At 40.4% G+C, this 24,471-nt stretch overlaps 1 protein-coding gene and 1 long non-coding RNA gene across 2 annotated transcripts; one reads left to right on the forward strand and one right to left on the reverse strand.

Moving 5' to 3' along the window:
* Positions 1–337: 337 nt before the first annotated feature.
* On the reverse strand, positions 338–3,620 carry LOC121421866 (A-kinase anchor protein 5-like; the record flags this gene model as incomplete). Its single annotated transcript, XM_041616667.1, has 4 exons — positions 338–385; positions 718–972; positions 1,103–1,243; positions 3,483–3,620. Coding segments are annotated over 4 exons (582 nt in total), but the record flags the coding sequence as incomplete, so codon positions are not given.
* Positions 3,621–4,705: 1,085 nt separating this feature from the next.
* On the forward strand, positions 4,706–10,676 carry LOC121421640. The gene is made up of 5 exons (XR_005971013.1): positions 4,706–5,120; positions 5,493–5,668; positions 5,957–6,156; positions 6,778–6,984; positions 8,655–10,676. It is a non-coding gene; the product is annotated as an uncharacterized LOC121421640 (long non-coding RNA).
* Positions 10,677–24,471: the final 13,795 nt, after the last annotated feature.

The raw sequence follows: 24,471 nt of genomic DNA on the forward strand, positions 1-24,471 counted from the left end.
GACCGACCGACTCGGACTGACCGACCGACTCGGACTGACACGACAGACTCGGACTGACCGACCGACTCGGACTGACCGACCGACTCGGACTGACACGACAGACTCGGACTGACCGACCTGACAGACTCAACCGACTCGGACTGACACGACCGACTCGGACTGACACGACCGACTCGGACTGACACGACCGACTCGGACTGACACGACCGACTCGGACTGACACGACAGACTCGGACTGACCGACAGACTCGGACTGACCGACAGACTCGGACTGACCGACAGACTCGGACTGACCGACAGACTCGGACTGACCGACCGACTCGGACTGACCGACCGACTCGGACTGACCGACCGACTCGGACTGACCGACCGACTCGGACTGACCGACCGACTCGGACTGACCGACCGACTCGGACTGACACGACAGACTCGGACTGACACGACCGACTCGGACTGACACGACCGACTCGGACTGACACGACCGACTCGGACTGACACGACCGACTCGGACTGACACGACCGACTCGGACTGACACGACCGACTCGGACTGACACGACCGACTCGGACTGACACGACCGACTCGGACTGACACGACAGACTCGGACTGACCGACAGACCTGACCGACTCGGACTGACACGACCGACTCGGACTGACCGACCGACTCGGACTGACCGACCGACTCGGACTGACCGACCGACTCGGACTGACCGACCGACTCGGACTGACCGACCGACTCGGACTGACCGACCGACTCGGACTGACCGACCGACTCGGACTGACCGACCGACTCGGACTGACCGACCGACTCGGACTGACCGACAGACTCGGACTGACCGACAGACTCGGACTGACCGACAGACTCGGACTGACCGACCCGGACTGACCGACCCGGACTGACCGACCGACTCGGACTGACACGACAGACTCGGACTGACCGACCTGACAGACTCGACCGACTCGGACTGACCGACTCGGACTGACACGACGGACTCGGACTGACACGACGGACTCGGACTGACACGACCGACTCGGACTGACACGACCGACTCGGACTGACACGACCGACTCGGACTGACACGACCGACTCGGACTGACACGACAGACTCGGACTGACCGACAGACTCGGACTGACCGACGGACTCGGACTGACCGACAGACTCGGACTGACCGACCGACTCGGACTGACCGACCGACTCGGACTGACCGACCGACTCGGACTGACCGACCGACTCGGACTGACCGACCGACTCGGACTGACCGACCGACTCGGACTGACCGACCGACTCGGACTGACCGACCGACTCGGACTGACCGACAGACTCGGACTGACCGACAGACTCGGACTGACCGACAGACTCGGACTGACCGACAGACTCGGACTGACCGACAGACTCGGACTGACCGACAGACTCGGACTGACCGACAGACTCGGACTGACCGACCCGGACTGACCGACCCGGACTGACCGACCCGGACTGACCGACCGACTCGGACTGACACGACAGACTCGGACTGACCGACCTGACAGACACGACCGACTCGGACTGACACGACCGACTCGGACTGACACGACCGACTCGGACTGACACGACCGACTCGGACTGACACGACCGACTCGGACTGACACGACCGACTCGGACTGACACGACCGACTCGGACTGACACGACCGACTCGGACTGACACCACCGACTCGGACTGACACCACCGACTCGGACTGACACGACCGACTCGGACTGACACCACCGACTCGGACTGACCGACAGACTCGGACTGACCGACCTGACAGACTCGACCGACTCGGACTGACACGACCGACTCGGACTGACACGACCGACTCGGACTGACACGACCGACTCGGACTGACACGACCGACTCGGACTGACACGACCGACTCGGACTGACCGACCGACTCGGACTGACACGACAGACTCGGACTGACCGACCTGACAGACTCGACCGACTCAGACTGACCGACTCGGACTGACACGACCGACTCGGACTGACACGACCGACTCGGACTGACACGACCGACTCGGACTGACACGACAGACTCGGACTGACACGACAGACTCGGACTGACACGACAGACTCGGACTGACACGACGGACTCGGACTGACCGACAGACTCGGACTGACCGACCGACTCGGACTGACCGACCGACTCGGACTGACCGACCGACTCGGACTGACACGACCGACTCGGACTGACCGACCGACTCGGACTGACACGACCGACTCGGACTGACACGACCGACTCGGACTGACACGACCGACTCGGACTGACACCACCGACTCGGACTGACACGACCGACTCGGACTGACACCACCGACTCGGACTGACCGACAGACTCGGACTGACCGACCTGACAGACTCGACCGACTCGGACTGACACGACCGACTCGGACTGACACGACCGACTCGGACTGACACGACCGACTCGGACTGACACCACCGACTCGGACTGACACGACCGACTCGGACTGACACCACCGACTCGGACTGACCGACAGACTCGGACTGACCGACCTGACAGACTCGACCGACTCGGACTGACACGACCGACTCGGACTGACACGACCGACTCGGACTGACACGACCGACTCGGACTGACACGACCGACTCGGACTGACGCGACAGACTCGGACTGACACGACAGACTCGGACTGACACGACAGACTCGGACTGACACGACAGACTCGGACTGACCGACCGACTCGGACTGACCGACCGACTCGGACTGACCGACCGACTCGGACTGACCGACCGACTCGGACTGACCGACCGACTCGGACTGACCGACCGACTCGGACTGACCGACCGACTCGGACTGACCGACCGACTCGGACTGACCGACCGACTCGGACTGACCGACCGACTCGGACTGACCGACCGACTCGGACTGACCGACAGACCTGACCGACAGACCTGACCGACTGACTCGGACTGACCGACAGACTCGGACTGACCGACCGACTCGGACCGACCGACTCGGACTGACACGACCGGCTCGGACTGACACGACCGGCTCGGACTGACACGACCGACTCGGACTGACACGACCGACTCGGACTGACCCGACGGACTCGGACTGACCGACGGACTCGGACTGACACGACAGACTCGGACTGACACGACAGACTCGGACTGACCGACAGACCTGACCGACTCGGACTGACCCACCGACTCGGACTGACCGACCGACTCGGACTGACACGACCGACTCGGACTGACACGACAGACTCGGACTGACCGACCGACTCGGACTGACCGACCGACTCGGACTGACCGACCGACTCGGACTGACACGACAGACTCGGACTGACCCGACCGACTCGGACTGACCGACCGACTCGGACTGACCGACCGACTCGGACTGACCGACCTGACAGACTCGGACTGACCGACCTGACAGACTCGGACTGACCGACCGACTCGGACTGACCGACCGACTCGGACTGACCGACCGACTCGGACTGACCGACCGACTCGGACTGACCGACAGACTCGGACTGACAAGACAGACTCGGACTGACCGACAGACCTGACCGACTCGGACTGACACGACCGACTCGGACTGACCGACCGACTCGGACTGACCGACCGACTCGGACTGACCGACCGACTCGGACTGACCGACCGACTCGGACTGACACGACCGACTCGGACTGACACGACCGACTCGGACTGACACGACCGACTCGGACTGACCGACGGACTCGGACTGACCGACCGACTCGGACTGACCGACGGACTCGGACTGACACGACAGACTCGGACTGACAAGACAGACTCGGACTGACCGACAGACCTGACCGACTCGGACTGACACGACCGACTCAGACTGACCGACCGACTCGGACTGACCGACCGACTCGGACTGACCCGACGGACTCGGACTGACCGACGGACTCGGACTGACAGACTCGGACTGACACGACCGACTCGGACTGACCGACGGACTCGGACTGACACGACAGACTCGGACTGACAAGACAGACTCGGACTGACCGACAGACCTGACCGACTCGGACTGACACGACCGACTCGGACTGACCGACCGACTCGGACTGACCGACCGACTCGGACTGACACGACCGACTCAGACTGACCGACAGACTCGGACTGACAGACTCGGACTGACACGACCGACTCAGACTGACCGACTCGGAGTGACCGACCGACTCGGACTGACACGACCGACTCGGACTGACCGACCAACTCGGACTGACCAACCGACTCGGACTGACATGACAGACTCGGACTGACCGACCTGACAGACTCGACCGACTCGGACTGACACGACGGACTCGGACTGACACGACCGACTCGGACTGACACGACCGACTTCGGACTGACACGACCGACTCGGACTGACACGACCGACTCGGACTGACACGACGGACTCGGACTGACCGACGGACTCGGACTGACCGACGGACTCGGACTGACCGACGGACTCGGACTGACACGACAGACTCGGACTGACACGACAGACTCGGACTGACCGACCGACTCGGACTGACTGACCGACGGACTCGGACTGACACGACAGACTCGGACTGACACGACAGACTCGGACTGACACGACAGACTCGGACTGACACGACAGACTCGGACTGACACGACAGACTCGGACTGACCGACCGACTCGGACTGACCGACCGACTCGGACTGACACGACAGACTCGGACTGACCGACCTGACAGACTCGACCGACTCGGACTGACACGACAGACTCGGACTGACACGACAGACTCGGACTGACACGACAGACTCGGACTGACCGACCTGACAGATTCAGACTGACCTTGACTGGCTCGGACATACTTCGACTTACTCGTGTGTACTTAGACTGACTCTCACTGACTTGGATCGACTCGTACATACTCAGACGGACTCTGATTGACTAATACATACTCAGACGTACTCGGATTGACTCGTACGTATTCGGATTTACTGGGACTATTTGGTATGTACTTAACCCTACTTGAGCTCAAGATGTGTACAAAGAGGAGCCCTGCAGTTACAGCCAGTCATTGCGAGAGGCCAGCAACAGATTGGGTGGGGCTGTCTTGGGTAGGAAGATCTTACCACAGATGCCCAAGGAGTCACACTGGTACGGTATCAATCAAACTTATTGGAACAGTGGACATAACTATTTAAATGAAAGTTGAATGTTTTGTTAAAATTTCATAGACAAAGTGATATCACTTAAGAAGAATTGAGATGACCTGAACTGATAATAAATTCATTGATTGTGACTGATGTATTCAAAGGTAGAAGGTGGAGACAAGACAGATGTATTTAGACTTTCTGTCCTGAATTCTCCCACAGGCATCTCAATATTTGGTTGTCACTCCTGCGATTGAAAGTACACAATGACTAGATACCTATTGATTTTGTCAAGAAGTGGAATGGGATGAAACCAGGAGGGCGTCAGTACTCAATGCAAATTAATTTGAAGATTTGATTTCTTTTTCATACTTAGAGGAGAAAGAAATTGGATAAGAGTACCTGTTGGTGGTTATAGATGAGGATTTGAATGGCGAACTCTACACCGTTGCACATCTTGTTGATCAGCCAACGGACATCCACAGAGTTAAACCTGCTTTTGACGCTGTTGGCCGGGCGAACTCCTCCAACACCAATGTTGACGCCATCGAAGTAAGTGAATGTATTTTCAAATATTGCTTTGTTTTGTAGTCATAAACCTCGGGCAGACCATAGATTCAATACAGTTATCAGTAAGGCCCACATCATCAGCAAACGCAACCATGCGGCTTTGTATACCCGGTGACCATTTTCAGAAATGCAGGTTATGACCTGTTCTGGAAGACAACATTATTTTTTGGCGGTGACTTCAGCCACTGATGTATTGCTTGATTATCTAATTGGCCTCCGTTAATTGCACCCGGAAGCAAAGTCACAATGGGTGGTTCCTTTGTTTTGCAGGACTCGGTACAACCTGCCAGGATTTGCTGTCATCGAGAACCTTGCAGCATAACTGTTTTCTCAAGTGGATGGGAATCTTCCGCTCACGTCCAAACAGTCTGCGTACTGGATTTGAAGAGCGGTACAGTCCTGGCCAGTGCAACAAATCTTGAGCTCCCAACACTCTCAAACATCCTGGTGTAAAGTCTTTAATTGGAATGGTCAGTATTTTGTTTACTCGGTTTAATGAAAGTAGAAAGAAATTTTGGACAAAGATGAACTTATTATGCCCCAGCATTGCAACCAACAGTAAATCCGATTCTAATCGCTGCATACAATTTTTTCAAGAAAGGAGAAAATGATACATTGTAGTTTATTTTGGTGGGAGGAAGGGATGGAGGTACTCATTTAGACTTGTTGGTCTTTTGACAGCCAGTTTTGAACAAGACTGGAATTAAATTCTGGAAGAATATTAGAAATTATTATGACAACCATTTGATTACTTAGCCTTACATATGTATCATGGATATGCATGTCAGTCAGCTTATTGTAATAATAATAATGATTATACTTGCTTATATAGCGCCTAATACTTTGTCAGAAGTTTCTAAGCTCGTACTCGTGCTGCGTTTCAAGGAATAAATTCCTGCCAGGTACCCATTTACCTCACCTGGGTTGAGTGCAGCACATTGTGGATCAATTTCTTGCTGAAGGAAACTACGCCATGGTTGGGATTCAAACCCACGACCTATTTCAAAGTCCGGAGACTAATCCACTGGGCCACAACGCACCAACATTGTACATGCTTCTAATAACTTGCAATGTCTTCTTTGACTCTACAGTAGTATCAGAGCACCAGACTTCATACCTGCTGCCAAGCCAGACTGTAATAGGCATGTTGAGGCAGTGGTACAACGACTTTGCAACAGGTTTCCAAGCTCCACCAAGCAGCAGAGCCAGAATGCGACCAGATGGAGTAGAAGATCCAGACCACGATTCTACAAAGTGGCACTGTCATGGCAGAAACCAAAATCCAACTGCCATTCCTGGTGAGTGTAGATGGTTGTAGGGTTTCAGCTTTATAAACTATAAGAGGCTCTGTATCTGCTTAGTTTGGTTATTACATTAGAACTGCATTCACTTTACCTAAAGCTATGCACTTTGTTTACACACGATAATAACTATGCAAATTTTAATATTCTTACAAATCATCTTTCACAAATTTTTGTTAAATATTGTAAAGATTCATAACCATGAAGAAAATATCACAAAACTCACTAATATGAAAATCCCGCTGTGTTTTCCGAACACCTTGATTTCGCCACCCGATATAGAAGCGGTCCTAAAGCTACGCACTCAATTTATCATGCAAAGAAAAAGTATTTCCTGTACCTAAACTTCTAAATAATGTTCATTTTCTCATAGGAAAATATGAAATCAAAGTGAATATAACTCCAAAATTCCAAACAGTTGCTGGTTTTCTCTGTATTTAAAGATTTATTGCAGCCTCTATAGAAATAACTGAATAGGAATCGTTCGACACATAGTCACTAGCTCCACACACAGAGTGCACACTTTGCAATTGAAATTGCTTGCGCATTGGAGTGGTGCGTAGCTTTAGGACCCTCTACCATACTATTTACTTTCATGCTAACATTGCAATGGATTATGATTCATCTCTTGCAATAGTAATACAATGTAGTCATGATGGAGTTATCAAGGGTCCCATTACGAAAATTTCCTGTTTGATTCCCGACCGCACTTCAGACTGCAAACTGTGGTCGTATACCCCATTTTTCGTTTGGAAAATCTCAAACAACATTTCCAACCCCGATAAACCCATCTTGGCCAGGTAATCCCCTTGTCTCAATTTCACCACCACGGGCCAGCCAAACGAGCGTTGAGCCAAGGACGAAATGATAAACAACAGCTGTGCTATTACGTAAGACTTGTCTGCCTGTAGAATGATCTTCGGAATGAAATTATTGTATTCGATATTAATCACGTTTTCAAAGGCATATTACATTCAGACATCCAATACTAGTCCATTTTCAATTTCGAACGAAGAAAATCGACCTCGAAATAAGGAAAGTAAGCGAATAAAAAAAGAAAGAAAGAAAGGAAGAAAAAAGTTTCTATCAACGCGTGTATACATGGAACTCCATGCACTCACCAGAACTACACACATTGCAATCCATCGTGTGTGGCCCCCTGCTGTGACCGTTGATGCTGGGGTGTATTATCTTCGGACCGAGGTCAAGAAACAGGTGTTTCTATACTTAAATTTCATGCTTGAGGGCAATAGGGTTTGTAGAACTGGGAGAAGAGATTTGATGATAAGGGAAACTGGGGTATACTGCTCTTCAAAGCAAGATTTTCGTCATGTTTCTCTTGAGTGGTACTAGTATTTCCCAGCCTTAACGGTGATTCTTAATTATGGATCAGGAGAATTATTGTGTAATGTTGCAGGTTGTCTGGGGGTAGTTTTGTCACCTTTTTCTTGATTTATTTCAAGAACTTGCAATTTTTTCTTTTAAATATAATGAGAGTTGTCCATGGTATTGTGATCATTTGACATTGAACCAAGATTCAAGTACAGATTAAACATGAATTCTTAGTCCACACCCACACAAATACATCAATAGTAACAAAAGTACTGGCATAATATATTTCATTTGATGGTCTTGAAATTTTCAAATTTATTTTATTTTAATTTCAGGCACAACAAAAGCTACGCAGTGACAACACCAGGCTGGCGGAACAAGGGCTGCGTCTGCCAGATAAACCGCTGGCTTCAACTTCAGCACTGCTTCGGCAACGAACTCGAGCAGTGTTTGAGAGTGCTTCTTCGTACCTGCATACGATTTCCACACCATCGGACACAGCAGGTATTGCGCCACCGAAGATGAGGGAGTTCCAGCCCATTGCCCTGCAACACATCCATGTTTGGCTCCACCATCATTCTCTTCACCATCTTTCAACCAGCCTACATCTGTGCAAACTATTCGTACCCCCTGTAGCCTTTATCGGAACTCCATTCACCTCCACCAGACCATCGCCTACTGTTCACTATCAGACACAACGCATCAAGGAACAGGAGTTCCTAGAGTGGATAAGAGGTCGTGATCATAATTGACTGCAGATCACCTCCACTAATGTCTGTATTTTCACCAATAACTCAAGGATACCCCTGCTAGTTCAATATGGTTCCAGAGGAGATCATGACAACAACAAGAACTGTGAAATCGTCCCATGCAAGAGATGCTCTACAACTTCAATTTGAACGTTTAATTACCCACTTTTCCCATTTGCTACCCTTGTAGGGTGCTAGAGCTCCTGTAAGTTGTGTGCCAACCAGGTCATTCCCTTAAATTGTTGGTGAACGGAGCAGCTTTAGGGCACCTGCCTGCCCTACTTGGGTTGTGATGAACATCTCAGTGGGTCAGAAAAATGTGTTTGTAGGTCGCAAGATTTTTGCTACCATCTAGGATGGAAACATGAACAATTTCCAGAAGCTCTAGAATGAACCGGATATGCCCAAATAAATTTAATTGACTGATGGTTTCGTGTATGAGCCATCCAGTCTGTGACGGAAGGAGCCACCCGTGTGATTGAGGAGACACAGATGATGTCCTGTTGCAGCCCGAGATGGGAGTTAGCATTTAAAAATGATAAGTTAATATTGTAAAAATTAAGCCCAGTACAGAGCTGCCTAATTGTTATCAGTTCACAAATTAAAGCCTTGTGAAAATTGGGAAAAATATATCACTCTTACCATTCACTAAAATATTGTGGATTTGTAATAGCTCTGGTAAAAATCCAAGTTGTTTTAAAGTGTAGTTGTGAATCAAACTTATGTAATCTCTTTCCTCATAAGGTTGGGAAAGGATGGCTGTGTGGGGAGAAGGGAGGCCATTTCATGCATGTGTAATAAGTTTTATAGAAGAGTGTTGTATATTTCAATAAGGAGAAATTTGTACCTCTCTGGTATGAATAAAATGTTAATCATATTGTAAAATTATATAATCTCTTTCTGCATAAGGTTGGGAAAGGATGGCTGTGTGGGGAGAAGGGAGGCCATTTCATGCATTTGTAATAAGTTTTATATAAGAGTGTTGTATATTTCAATAAGGAGAAATTTGTACCTCTCTGGTATGAATAAAATGTTAATCATATTGTAAAATTATATAATCTCTTTCTGCATAAGGTTGGGAAAGGATGGCTGTGTGGGGAGAAGGGAGGCCATTTCATGCATTTGTAATAAGTTTTATATAAGAGTGTTGTATATTTCAATAAGGAGAAATTTGTACCTCTCTGGTATGAATAAAATGTTAATCATATTGTAAAATTATATAATCTCTTTCTGCATAAGGTTGGGAAAGGATGGCTGTATGGGGAGATGGGAGGCCATTTCATGCATTTGTAATAAGTTTTATAGAAGAGTGTTGTATATTTCAATAAGGATAAATTTGTACCTCTCTGGTATGAATAAAATGATAATCATATTGTAAAATTATATAATCTCTTTTTGCATAAGGTTGGGAAAGGATGGCTGTGTGGGGAGAAGGGAGGCCATTTCATGCATTTGTAATAAGTTTTATAGAAGAGTGTTGTATATTTCAATAAGGAGAAATTTGTACCTCTCTGGTATGAATAAAATGATAATCATATTGTAAAATTATATAATCTCTTTCTGCATAAGGTTGGGAAAGGATGGCTGTATGGGGAGATGGGAGGCCATTTCATGCATTTGTAATAAGTTTTATAGAAGAGTGTTGTATATTGTAACAAGATTGTACATGTCTCAATCTAGAATTGGGTTCAAATAATCATGACTTTTTAGACTAGGGAAGCAATGAGATAATCTTTTGGGTGTTCCCCTCCCCTAAAACCTGAAACTCTGGGGTGGTGTTCTGAAAACGTTCATTACCTTTGTTCTTATCTTTTATCTTGTCTCACTGAGATAAGAAGACGCTAAAATCATTGCAATTCGGTATTCTGAAAATCTTCTTAACGCGTCCTCATCTCTGTAAGGAGTGCCTCCTTGTCTTCAACACGCCCACTTTTTGAGACATTACGAATCAAAATGTACTATACATTGGCAGTTTAACCAATAGTCAAGAGAATACCATGGGCGTTGCACGTACACTTTCTGGCACATTGCGCAAAATAGGCATTTTACACGCAATAACTGATTGAAATTTCGAGACACGTGCACAAAATAAAGAAAAGGAGTAAAGACAAAAAGTAAATAAAGCAGGTATGAATAATAAGAATGAAAAGGGGAGAAAGATATAAGTAAGAAGACAGAAAAGGTTCAGAATGAAGCAGAAATAAAAATAATGAAAGGAATAAAAACATAAAATAATAAAAAGAAAGAAAGTGTAAACAAAGAAAATAGAAAATTAAAGGAAATCAAAAAATAAAAGAAAAAAGAGAAAGAAACAGAACGATTATCAAAGATAAAGTTGGGAAGAAAAAATATGAGAAAAATAAAGAAAGGAAATAAAAGAAACTTAAAGAAATACAAAAAAGGAAAAAATATGATTAAAAAGACAAAATGAAGGAATAAAGAATCAAAAAATGTAAGAAGGAAAGAGAAAAGGATGGAATAAAAAAAAGGTGAAGGAAGAGAAAGAAAAATTGAACAAAGAAAGATAAGAAAGAAAAGATGAAAGTAAAATGAAAGCAAAAGATGAAAGATAAACAGAAGGAAAAGTAAATAAAAAAGAACGAAAAGGGAAATTAACATGCAAGAAAAATGAAGAATGAATGGAAAAAATACCAAAATGGAAAGAATAAAGAATAGAAATTGAGGGAAGAAAGACAAGGGGAAAAATAAAATGAATGCATAAAAAGGGGATAAAAAGAAAATATAAACACGAAAGATTGAATAAAAGAAAGAAAAAAAGATTACAAACAAAGTGAGAATGAAGAAAGAAAAATGAAAAATGAAGACAATGAAAAAACGAGAGAAAAGGCAAATAAAATAGCAAAATTAAAGACTTAGTAAGGAAAAAAAGGAAAAAACAAAAGGAAAAATAAAGACAGATGAAGAATAAAAAAATCAAAGGAAAACAGGTAAAAACGAAAGGAAAAAATGAAAAAAAAAGAAATAAATGAAATACAGGAAAACAAAAAAAAAAGGTTCAAAAGAATAAAACAAAAAAATAAAAATGGAGATCGAATGAAAGGAAAAAAAAGATATAGAAAAGAGGGCACTTCAGTAGTATATGCGCGAGTGATAATACACGCTCAGCATAGGATAAGATAAGCAAGATAAGAAAAAGATAACGTTTTCAGAAAACCAATTTGAGATCTTGAAGTAGATACAATTGCGCCCCTCCGTTGAATAAGGGTTTAATGATTGGTAGATAAGCTATTCTGTTCCCTATTGTTAAATGTGAAGATTATTTTGTTTCCTTGTCTGATTGTGAAGCTAGTCTGAATTCAAGGCGTTTGTTATGTATTTCTATGTGATTTATAACTTCTATTGAATTATGAAATTGAGAAAATTAAATATATAATAGAAAAGAAATATTGTTGATGCTCATTCATATTTTGATTTGTGTAAGAAAGTGTCAAATCAATGTTAAAGGGCAAGTACGCCAAGGAAAAATGTCGACTGAACGAATATCAAACTAGCATAACGCTGAAAATTTCATTAAAATCGAATGAAAAATAAGAAAGTGATGAAAATTTTCCCAAACAGTGATATGCACAACTCAGTGACATGCAAATGAGACGGTCGATTTCCCTCACTATTTTTTCAAATTATACAATATTTCATTTTTTTACAAATTTGACAATAGGTACCAACTTACTGAACCATATAGTGTTAAACAATGCTCATTCAACGTGTTCAGGGAGGAATTAATCATTGTTTCACTTGACAATGAGGAGATATTGATGACGTCATCAGTCTAATTTGCATACCGATCAGGATGTGCATACAACAATTTTGTGAAATTAAGCTAAACTTGAAAATTTCTTATTTTACATCGGATTTGATGAAATTTTCAGTTATGCTTGTTGGATTTTTCTCTTTTTATTCAAGTCAACTTTTTTTTTTTTGGGGGGGGGGGGTGGACTTGTCCTTTAAGAGACAGAGAGGCTGACAGAGTGAGATAAAGATGAGAGCAGAAGAAATAGAGAGAGGGGTAAATAAATAAAGGGCTGTTCTATAAGTTTCTAACTATTTGATAAATTGTAATAAGACTTAATTGATTTAAGCAATAATTAAAAAGGAACTTAAACCTGCTTACAAATTTCTGGGAGCAGTGCCGCCCCTGAAAAAACTCAATAAAAAGAAAGTAATATAAAAATTTCCCAAGATTATGACCCTAATAACTCAATCTTAATTTTGAACATACACAATATTCACTTGCCCAGCCCCCCTCCCTCTCCAGAAAAAAACTAAAATTTTTGCCCATGTTCTTTGGGCATAACAGTGCGTATACAAAAAACGGGACAGATTTGAAAGTCTATATAATTTTGGTTAAAAAAAAAATTATGTTTATATTTTAGTGATAATATGTGCTGTGAAGTCTTATCTTTCAAATGCCATTAAAAGAAATTAGTTTCGTTCATGCTTGAGCGAACATGGAATATTTTTGTCTAGCGTTAAATGGAAGCTGGCACCAAAATGGCATATAATGATAAATATGATTGAACTTTTTAGGCATGTGATTTTCTTTTTGAAATTCAGATACCACCGCCAAATGAGTTTTTGGTATCCTTTCCTCAAATTGTTTTTGCTCACTTATGCGTGAATGACGAATAATCTAATAATATCAGATGAAAGAGGAGATTCTTAGGTTTACATTAATAGGTAATTTGTCTATTGTATTTGTGATTTTGTTATGATAAATCATCTCGGTTTCGGTTTTTCTGAGACGAACTGTATAGTATCCAAATCAAACCCCGACCTGATCAAATAGTTTTCAGTCAACCAAGGGGTTGGTTAAATTATCAACCAACTGGTAAAAAAACAACAACATGCAAAATGAATTGGAATTTTTCAAAATGGTGATGATGGTGATAGTAGGAGTAGTAGTAGTAGTAGTAGTAGCAGCAGCAGCAGCAGCAGCAGTAGTAGTAGTAGTAGTAGTAGTAATAGCAGTAGTAGCAGTAGTAGTAGTAGTAGTAGTAGTAGTAGTAGTAGTAGTAGTAGTAGTAGTAGTAGTAGTAGTAGTAGTAGTAGTAGTAGTAGTAGTAGTAGTAGTAGTAATAGCAGTAGTAGCAGTAGTAGCAGTAGTAGTAGTAGTAGTAGTAGTAGCAGTAGTAGTAGTAGGAGTAGTAGTAGTAATAGTAGTAGTAGTAGTAATAGTAGTAGTAGTAGTAGTAGAAGAAAAATTTTATATAAAGTCTATTTTCCAATTCTTCCCCTTTTTTGTTTCCTTTCGGGGTCGGGCCGGTCGTTATACGAGGCTGTAAATTATACATCATGGGTAAAATACCTCTTTCTTACTTTTATTTCTGTTTTTCGTAGCTTCTATTAAGGTGAAGAGTACACTTTTTCTGCAGGTTGTCAAAAAATAGGGGGGGGGGGGGGGCCGGGGCTGGCTCGGCCCCCTCCTGGATCCGCGTCTGATATTTACTACCTGCTGCCATTTCATGTTTAAAATTTAATAATAATTCAATTTTGTAGGCCTGTATGATAATGAATTACATTCCTTTACCCTTTCCTAGACAAGATTTTAAACTTTCATGATGTTCAAATAATCATGACTAAATCTAAATTTAATCTAGATCACTACCATGACTACCACTACCATGAATACCCCAAAATTATAGATTTTGCCTAACTCTGATCCCCTAACAACAGCTTTCTCTGCCTTCTTTGCGGTAATTCTACCCATGTTGTTGGAGATGAGTTTTTTAAAGGACAAGTCCAACCCAACAAAAAAAAGAGAAAAATTCAACAAGCATAACACAAAACAAATCATCAAAAACGGATGTAAAATAAGAAAGTTATGCCATTTTAAAGTTTCGTTTCATTTCACAAAACAGTTATATTTCGGTCGGTATGCAAATGAGGAACTGATGGCATCACTCACTCACTATTTCTTTTGTATTTCATTATATGAAATATTTTTATTTTCTTGTCATTGTCGTGTGAAATGAAGTTTCATTTTTCCCTGAACACATGGAATTCCATTATTTTAACATTTTGTGCTCCAGGCCAGGAGGTCTTAATCATGTTAATCATCATATTAGTGTGTGTATTTGAGTTTTGTCAGACGTGTATCAATCAGATATGATTATTTACGTCTGGGACCGACCTTTAACGTCACCATCCGAAAGACGTGACCAGGGCTCGAACCTCGACCCTCTGCATCAATTTTTAACTCCCCCACAGCTTGGATTACAGGCGCACGCCACAACGCCCAGTTAAAAATTGAAATATTTTATAATACAAACAATAAAAATAAAAGAAACAGTGAGTGAGTGAAATCGACTCTCTCATTTGGATGTAACTGGCTCGTTCATATATCTTTATTCAATTCTCCAGCCCGATTCACCCTTGATGATACCGCATTATATATTTTCATTTTTTATGTTTAATTTTGACATAACTTTGCATATTATTTTCGTCTATTTATCTTTCATTTTACTCCAATTTTACTCTTGCCAATTGTATTTTACCTATGCTTTGATATATATTTTTGTTTTTCGTTTTTATTTTTGTATGCTTGTTTTATGTTGATATTATTTGTTATTATCATTTGTCCACGGCCTTGCTGAAAAGCAGCTTCTAGCTGAAAGCAGTGATTAAATAAATGAAATACAAAAAAAATAAATACAAATACAATATCTATTTTGTTAAAAATAAGCGAAACTTTGACATGTCATAACTTTCTTATTTTTCATCCGATTTTGATGAAATTTTCGGCATTGCGCTTGTCTGATTTTTCTCTATTTTGGATATTACTATACAGATTGTGATGTCAAGCGTTGATCTCAGATACTATAGCAATCCAGCGAGATTACCGGTTATAACGCAGTGTTGGTGAGATATTCCGCTAGGAGTATTTCGGTGCGGCCGATAATGGAATGTAACGATTGCTCTGTATTGTGGAATATGAATAATATATCCCACGTCAAAAAGAGGAACATTTTGAATATATTGGAGGATTTCAAAACAATGTAGAGTATATTATTTATATAAATACATAATGCTCATATGAAAACAGTTACTCAACTCCTGCCTCAACTTTATTGTCAAACCTTTTATTGTTTGAATAAATATCCTATAAATCAAAATAAGTAAATAAAAATCATGTCTTAAAATTATATTATTTTGCCAAATATGAATGTTGAAGGAAATCAACTAGTATTGTTAAAAACTTTTCACGATGTAATAAGTTTTTAAGATCGATTGCAACATTGCTTGTTTGTTTTTATGTCCGTATAAAAAGATTATATATTATACAAGAATATATACATGATTTATTTAACATAACATACAGATTGAGGATGACCCATTTCAGCGGTATCAATCAGATACCACTGTTCTTCCATGGGGTCCTTAAAACATAAATACATGCATATAAAACAAATATACAAAATATACACAAAACTTAATCGAATGCATGAAAAGAATGAAAAATCACTACCCACCCCCCCCTTAAAAAAGAAAATGCAACAACAGGCAAAATCATTATGGAAATCGAAACCGAGATCCAATTGAGTATTTGATTTAAAGGACTGATTCGTTGAACTAGACGATAAATGAATTGGTAATTTGTTGTAAAGTGTAGCCCCCCTATACAAACATGTTCGTTTACATCTGTTTGACTTTGGTTTTGGGAGACTGAGGTGATTTTCTGTACGGAGAGAGTAAGGGTATGATTAACGAGAAAATTGTGTTTTCATATAATCAGGTGCGAAATTCAAAATTTTAAACATCATTTTAAACAACATTCGAACCCCGTGGTCGGGGACCGATCCCTGGTCTTCTTAGAAATGAATGGTCTGTACAAAGGTACCAAATTGTTACCGTGGTTTTACACTTGACCGTTTACTTTTTCTGATGTTCTTAGTTGATTAAGTTTTCTGTCATGTATAAGTGTTTGGAGTGTAGTATTTTACTGTTCGCATGGTATGTGCATTACATGTACTGAGTGTATGTAAATATTGTATATATGTTGATATTTTGATGAATAAAATTATTGAAAGAAAAAAAAAGAAATGAATGATCTGATTGCAATATATTGTACCATTTTAAAGGAAAATATCTCTTGTGTGAATCAAGGAATTGCGCTTGAATGTCGTTATTCATCCTTGCCTAAACACAAAGCCCTGAACACATGGAATTCCATTATTTTAACATTTTGTGCTTCAGGCAAGGAGGTCCCAATCATCATATTCGTAAAAATTGAAATATTGTATAATTCAAACAATAAAAGAAAAAGAAACAGTGAGTGAGTGATATCGACTCTTATTTGGATGTAACTGGCTCGTTCATATATCTATTTTGTTAAAAATAACAAAACTTTGACATGTCATAACTTTCTTATTTTTCATCCGATTTCGATAAAAATTGCTTATTATAGAGGGGGAATGATAAATACACAAAACGAAGCAATTTTTACCCGTATATATTGAAAAATGCAATTACTATTTAAATTATTTAAATCATATTGACTAATCACAAGAAAAAAATGCTTAATTGTCCTTATGAATATATTAAATCCATAAACAAAATACCAACTATTTTTTAAAACTATTAATATTATCAATATATTTTTCGATTTCGTACTTAAGGGCGTATGTATGTATTTGAGTTTTGTCAGACGTGTATCAATCAGATATGATTATTTACGTCTGGGACCGACCTTTAACGTCACCATCCGAAAGACGTGACCAGGGCTCGAACCTCGAACCTCTGCATCAATTTGTAACTTCCCCACAGCTTGGATTACAGGCGCACGCCACAACGCCCAGTTTAGTGTTGATTAGCTCTCTTTATGCCAGATCTACTCTGTTCTCTGCCGGGGTGGCGAAATTCTTTTCAAAGCTCAAAGGCAGAGAGTCTGAGAGTAGGTCCAATATGATCTATAATTACGAAAACGGGAATGAACAGCGTTCCCCTACGGAGACTTGAACCTATTTAGCTAGTTCGAAGGCAGCGAGACAAAACAAGTTAATCTTAAAAAAGAAAATATTCAGCGTCAGATCTAGCAAAGAGAAATGTTGTCTCCGATTTGAGGTCTATTTATTAAAAAAAAACGGGAGAGGGGAAGTATCGGGGATAATTCTGTTAGTCCGTGGCTAATCTACGGTTCTAATTGATCACATGTTGACGCGAGGTCTTTTATTCAAGTCAATGTCAATGTTGGGTGTATTTCTGCTAGATAATCTGTGATGACTGGCTAATCTTTTTTTAATATTTCGTCGAAATGTATGTTCATCTTGTCACTTACTTTTAAAAAAATCCTTTTTATTATAATTGTTTTTATTACCTTTTCCCTCCATTTATTATACCGATGATTGATATGTAAATATGGTGATTATGTTTGTGAATGTGCAACCAATATAACTCATAAATGCATGGAATCGATTAAAATTGCTATTTTTTGGAGGGAGGAAAATGATAAATGCACAAAAACGAAATAATTTTTACTCGTGTACATTGAAAAATACACAATATTTATATATGTCATTTTACAAAAATATTACTATTGAGAAAATTTCCGCCAAGTTGTTACTATATGAATTTAAAATACCATATAACAAAATACAAACTACTCTTTTTTAATATCTAATATTATATATGAATTTTCCGACCTATCAGTGCTCTTCCGCTGGGGTGACAAAATATTTTCAAAGCTCATAGGCAGAGAGATTGAGAGTAAGTCTATTATGATTATTAATATCAGAAAAAAAGTCAGAGTTGAACGGCGTTCCCTCACGAAGACTCTACTCACCATGAACAGTAACCATGGACCTAAAACTGATCAGATCGGATCCCTGTCAAAGAGTTACCACTGATCCTATCAATCTCAAGTATAATGGAAATCCATCAATGTCATAACATTTTCAGAATGAAATTTGCACGAGGTCCTTTGTAAACAAAGGGAAGTGCATGGAATTTATAATAAAACCATGAATGTATGAAAATTTATCGTATCTACATAATATTTTTTAACAAACTTAGGAGATCAGATATTTTTGGAAGATATTTTTGGAAAATGACGGCGCTTTGTTCGATGATTTAAATCGCGTTTAAGTGTGAACGGTGTCTTCAGCATTTCTTTCCAATGTAACATAATTCTATTTTATCATTATTATTTTTCCTGTGTTTTTAAGCGACATCAAAGCACCGTTAGTATGAACGGAGTCTCACAGATCAGAAGTATAATCTAATGTTTCAATAAAAAAAAGGGAGAGGAATGAAAAAATAATGAATTTCAGATCTACAATCTAGAAAAAGTTGTGAAGTTAGTCTGCTTTGCAAACCCTTCACTCGAGTTAAGGGTCTGAATGTGCAGCCTACTCATGCCTTGTGTACTGAAGGCCTGAATTGAAACAGAAAGTTTTGTATGTGCTAGTCTTTGCGTGGAGCACAGAAATTCCTTTCAATTCCATGGCGTGGAGACACACTTGCAGATAAAAGTTTCAATCAGGGTCTGTGCCTGCAGACTATTGCTAAGTTGTCATTTAAATGTATCAAATACTTCGAACTGAATACAAACTACTTTTCAAAATAGTTAATATCATATGATTTTTGAATTTTGTAATATTAGTGAAGTCTTTGTGGTCTCGCCTTATAAGATTCTTTATTCATAAGATTTACTCTATTCTTTGCTGGAGGGGGGGGGGCAAACTACTTTTCAAAGCTCGAAGCCAGAGACAAGAAGTAGATCTAATATTTCAACAAAAAATCATGGTGTTAGCTGAGGAGAGAAAATATTGAATATCAGATCTAGCAAAGAGAAATGCCCTTTATTTGAGGTTTATTTGTGTAAAACAGGGGAGGGGAAGGGAGTGGATAAAATTTATTAAGGATAATTATGTAAGTCCGTCGCTCTATAGGGTTCTGATTGATCGCATGGTGCGAGGTCTTTTATTCAAGTAAAAGTCAATGTTGGATGTTTTTCTGCTAGATAATCTGTGATGGCTGGCTAATCTTTTATTTTCTTCGAAATGTATATTCTTCTTGTCATTTTCTTTAAAAAAAATGTTAATTATTATTATGGGGGTCATTAACTTGTTTTTCCTCATTTATTATAACAATGAATGATATGTAAATATTTTGATTGTAAAACCGATAAATCACATAAATGCATAGAATCGATTGAAATTGTTCATGTAGGAGGGACGGGGAGCGATAAATACACAAAAACCAAGCAATTTTTGGCCGTACGTATTTAACTTTTTACCAAAAAAAATTATTGTAGAAAATATTGCCAAATTATTACTACGAATATATAAAATACCATAAACAAAATACTAACTTTTTTTTTAATATCTAAATTTATATATATTTTTTGAACTCGGTAATTGGATTATATAGTTCAAAACATATTTTTGTCAGATTTACCCTCCTCTCCGCTGGGGTGGCGAAATACTTTTCAAAGCTCAGAGGCAGAGAGTCTTGGAGTAAATCTAATACGATTATAATTACAAAAACAGAATTGAACGGCGTTCCCTACCGAAGACTCTACTCACCATGAACAGTAACCATGGACCTAAAACTCAAAAGATCGGATCCCTGTTTTACAAAGAGTTACCACTGATCCTATCAAACTTAAGTATAATGTAAATCCATCAATGTCATATTTTTCAGAATGAAATTTGCACGAGGTCCTTTGTAAACAAATGGAAAGCGCACTAAATTTCTAAGAAAACCATGAATGAAAATACATCGTATTTATATAATATTTTGAACAAACTTAGGAGATCAAGACATTTTTCGAAGATATTTTTGGAAAATGACGGCGCTTTGTTCGATGATTTAAATCGCGTTTAAGTGTGAACGGTGTCTCCAGCATTTCTTTTCAATGTAGCATAATTCTATTTTATCATTATTACTTTTCCTGTGTTTTTAAGCGACATCAAAGCACCGTTAGTATGAACGGAGTCTCACAGATAAGAAGTATAGATTTAATGTTTCAATAAAAAAAAATTGAGAGAAAAGAAAAAAAATAAAGAATTTCAGATCTATCATCTAGAAAAGTTGTGGAGTTAGTCTGCTTTGCAAATGTGCAGCCTACTCATACCTTGTGTACTGAAGGCCTGAATTGAAACAGAAAGTTATGTATGTGTTAGTCTTTGCTTGCATCACAGAAATTCCTTTTATTTCCGTGTCGTGGTGACACACTTGCAGATAAAAGTTTCAATCAGGGCCTGCAGACTATTGCTAAGTTGTAATTTAAATGTATCAAATACTTTGAACTAAATACTAACTACTTTTCCAAATAGTTAATATCATCTGATTCTCTTACTTTGTAATATTAGTGGAGTCTTTGTGGTCTCGCCTTATAAGATTCTTTATTCATAAGATTTACTCTATTCTTTGCAGGAGGTGGGGGGAGGGGGTTGGCAAAATACTTGTCAAAGCTCGAAGCCAGAGAGACAAGAAGTAGATCTGATGTTTCAACAAAATCGGGTTGGCAAAATAATTTTCAGAGCTCGAAAGCAGAGTAATCAGAAGTAGATCTAGTATTTCAACAAAAATCACGGTATGAGCTGAGGAGAGAAAATATTGAATATCAGATCTAGCAATGAGAAATGTTGCCCTTTAAGGTTTATTTGTTTAAAAACAGGAGAGGGGAATGGAATGGATAAGATCTATTGAGGATAATTATGTAAGTTCGTCGCTGTATAGGGTTCTGACTGATCTTCAATCATATCACCTCTGATTCTTCTGTAATGTAGTGAGAACATGTTGAGTTCCTTCAGTCTTGTTTCATAAGTTAGGTGCTTCAATTCAGGCAATAGCTTCGTGGCTCTTCTCTGGCTCTTCTCCATCCATCTTGATGGCATCCAATTTGAATCTTGGATACCATATAACATTGCAATATTCAAGTAGAGAACAAACTAGTGTCTTAAACAGGACAGGTAACGTTTCTCTAGATAGGTACGTAAATGTTCTCTTTTTGAGTCCCAGCATCTGGTTAGCACGATTTACTGCTTGAACTAAGTGTGTAAGATAGTTAAGTTCATTATCAACAAGTACTCCTAGGTCTCTCTCAGCCTTGGTCTTTAAGTGTCTGGTCGTCGATGTAGTATGTTGTTGCGACCCATGTGCATAACTTTACTTTTAGAAGTTGTGAATCGATTATCATTGCTCGTTTTGGAGGGAAAAATTATAATGACTAAATAACGAAATAAGATTTACCTACGTACTTAAAAATGCAATTTGCCTTTTGATAAAAAAATTTATGAAATGTACTGCTAAATTGTCATTTAAAATTACCAAATACCTTAAACTAAATATAAACTACTTTTCAAAATAGTAAATATCATCTGATTCTCTAACTTTGTAATATTAGGGAGTCTTTGTGATCTTGCCTTATAACATTCTAGATTTACTCTATTCGTTGCTGTGGTGGCAAAATACTTTTCAGAGCTCGAAGGCAGAGAGACAAGAAGTAGATCTAATACTTCAACAAAAAAATAATGGTGTGAGCTGAGGAGAGAAAATATTGAATATCAGATCTAGCAAAGGAAAATGTTTCCCTTTACTTGAGGTTTATTTGTGTAAAAAAACAGGAGAGGGGAAGGGAATGGCTAGGTCCATGGTCAGACTTACTCTGCTCTCTGCCGGGGTGGCGAAATACTTTTCAAAGCTTAATGGCAGAGACTGAGAGTAAGTCTAGTATGATTATGATAAAAATAGCCTTCCTGGATTTCGTGGTGTACCTTTTGGCTTACGGACACTTGAATTTATCAACCAAGTTCGAAGGCAGGGAGACAACACAATAACATGGTGAGCTTAAGAGAGAAAATATTGGATATCAGATCTAGCAATGAGAAATGTTGCCCTTTATTTGAGGTTTATTTGTGTAAAAACAGGAGAGGGGAAGGGAATGGATAGAATTTATTGAGGATAATTATGTAAGTCCGTCGCTGTATAGGGTTCTGATTGATCGCATGGTGCGAGTTTTTTTATTTAAGTAAAAGTCAGTGTTGTGTGTTTTTCTGCTAGATAATCTGTCATTGCTGGCTAATCTTTTTTTCGAAATGTATCTTCTTGTTACTTACTTTTTTCAATGTGTTTTTTTTTAATATTTTTAATGCGGTCATTACCTTGTTTTTTCTCATTTATTATAACAATGAATGATATGTAAATATTTTGATTGTAAAACCGATAAATCAAATAAATGCATAGAATCGATTGAAATTCTTCATGTAGGAGGGGCAGGGGAACGATAAATACACAAAAAGAAGCAATTTTAGCCGTATACATTATAAAACACAATAATTATTAATTTTTTATTACCAAAAAATGTTTTTGTAGAGAAAATTGACAAATTGTTTCTAAAAATATATAAAAGGCCTTAAACAAAACACAAACTTTAAAAAAAAATATATATATAAATGTATCAATTGTTTCCGAACTAACGAAACTGTGTTCAGTCCAATAACTTTCTTTTTGTCAGACCTACTCTACTATCTGCCGGGGTGGCGAAATACTTTTCAAATCTCAAAGGCAGAGAGTCTGAGAGTAAGTCTTAAATGACTGTAATTACAAAAACAGAGTTGAACGGCGTTCCCCTACGGAACTCTATTAACTCTAACCATGAACCTAAAACTGAACAGATCGGATCCCTGTCAAAGAGTTACCACTGATCCTATCAATCTCAAGTATACTGGAAATCCATCAATGTCATAACATTTTCAGCATAATATTTGCACAAGGTCCGTTGTAAACAAATGGAAAGCGCACTAAATTTCTAAGAAAACCATGAATTAAAATACATCGTATTTATATAATATTTTTAGCAAACTTAGGAGATCAAGATATATTTTGGATGAAGGAACAGAAATGACGACGCTTTGTTCGACGATTTAAATCGCGTTTAAGTGAACGGTGTCTTCTTTTTAATGTAACATAATTATATTTCATCATTATTATTTTTTCTGTGTTTTTAAGCGACATCAAAGCACCGTTAGTGTGAACAGAGTCTCACAGATCAGAAGTAGATCTGTTTCAATTAAAAAAAGTGTGAGGAAATATAAAAAATGAATGTCAGATCTATCATCTAGAAAAGTTTTGAAGTTAGTCTGCTTTGCAAACCCTTCACTCGAGTTAACCCTATCTAGGCCCCCCCCCCCCAAGATCTCGGCCGTCGATCGCGCAATCGCGCCGAAAATTGGAACGCGGGTTGCCTAGGACATAATCTACAAGATTGTATAGTAATTTATTTCGTGCAAATCGTTATTAAGTGATTATGCTAATGTATGCGTAATTAGTACGCGAAATCATACCTTTTCCTCTAACTCCCTAAATAGAGCTCCAAACGTACTAATTTTTGTATAGAAACTCTTTGTGGTGTCCTCGCAAGTGTACATGAAAAAATTGT

The sequence above is a fragment of the Lytechinus variegatus genome, chromosome 9, assembly GCF_018143015.1.
Source record: "Lytechinus variegatus isolate NC3 chromosome 9, Lvar_3.0, whole genome shotgun sequence".
Lineage (NCBI taxonomy): Eukaryota > Metazoa > Echinodermata > Echinoidea > Temnopleuroida > Toxopneustidae > Lytechinus > Lytechinus variegatus.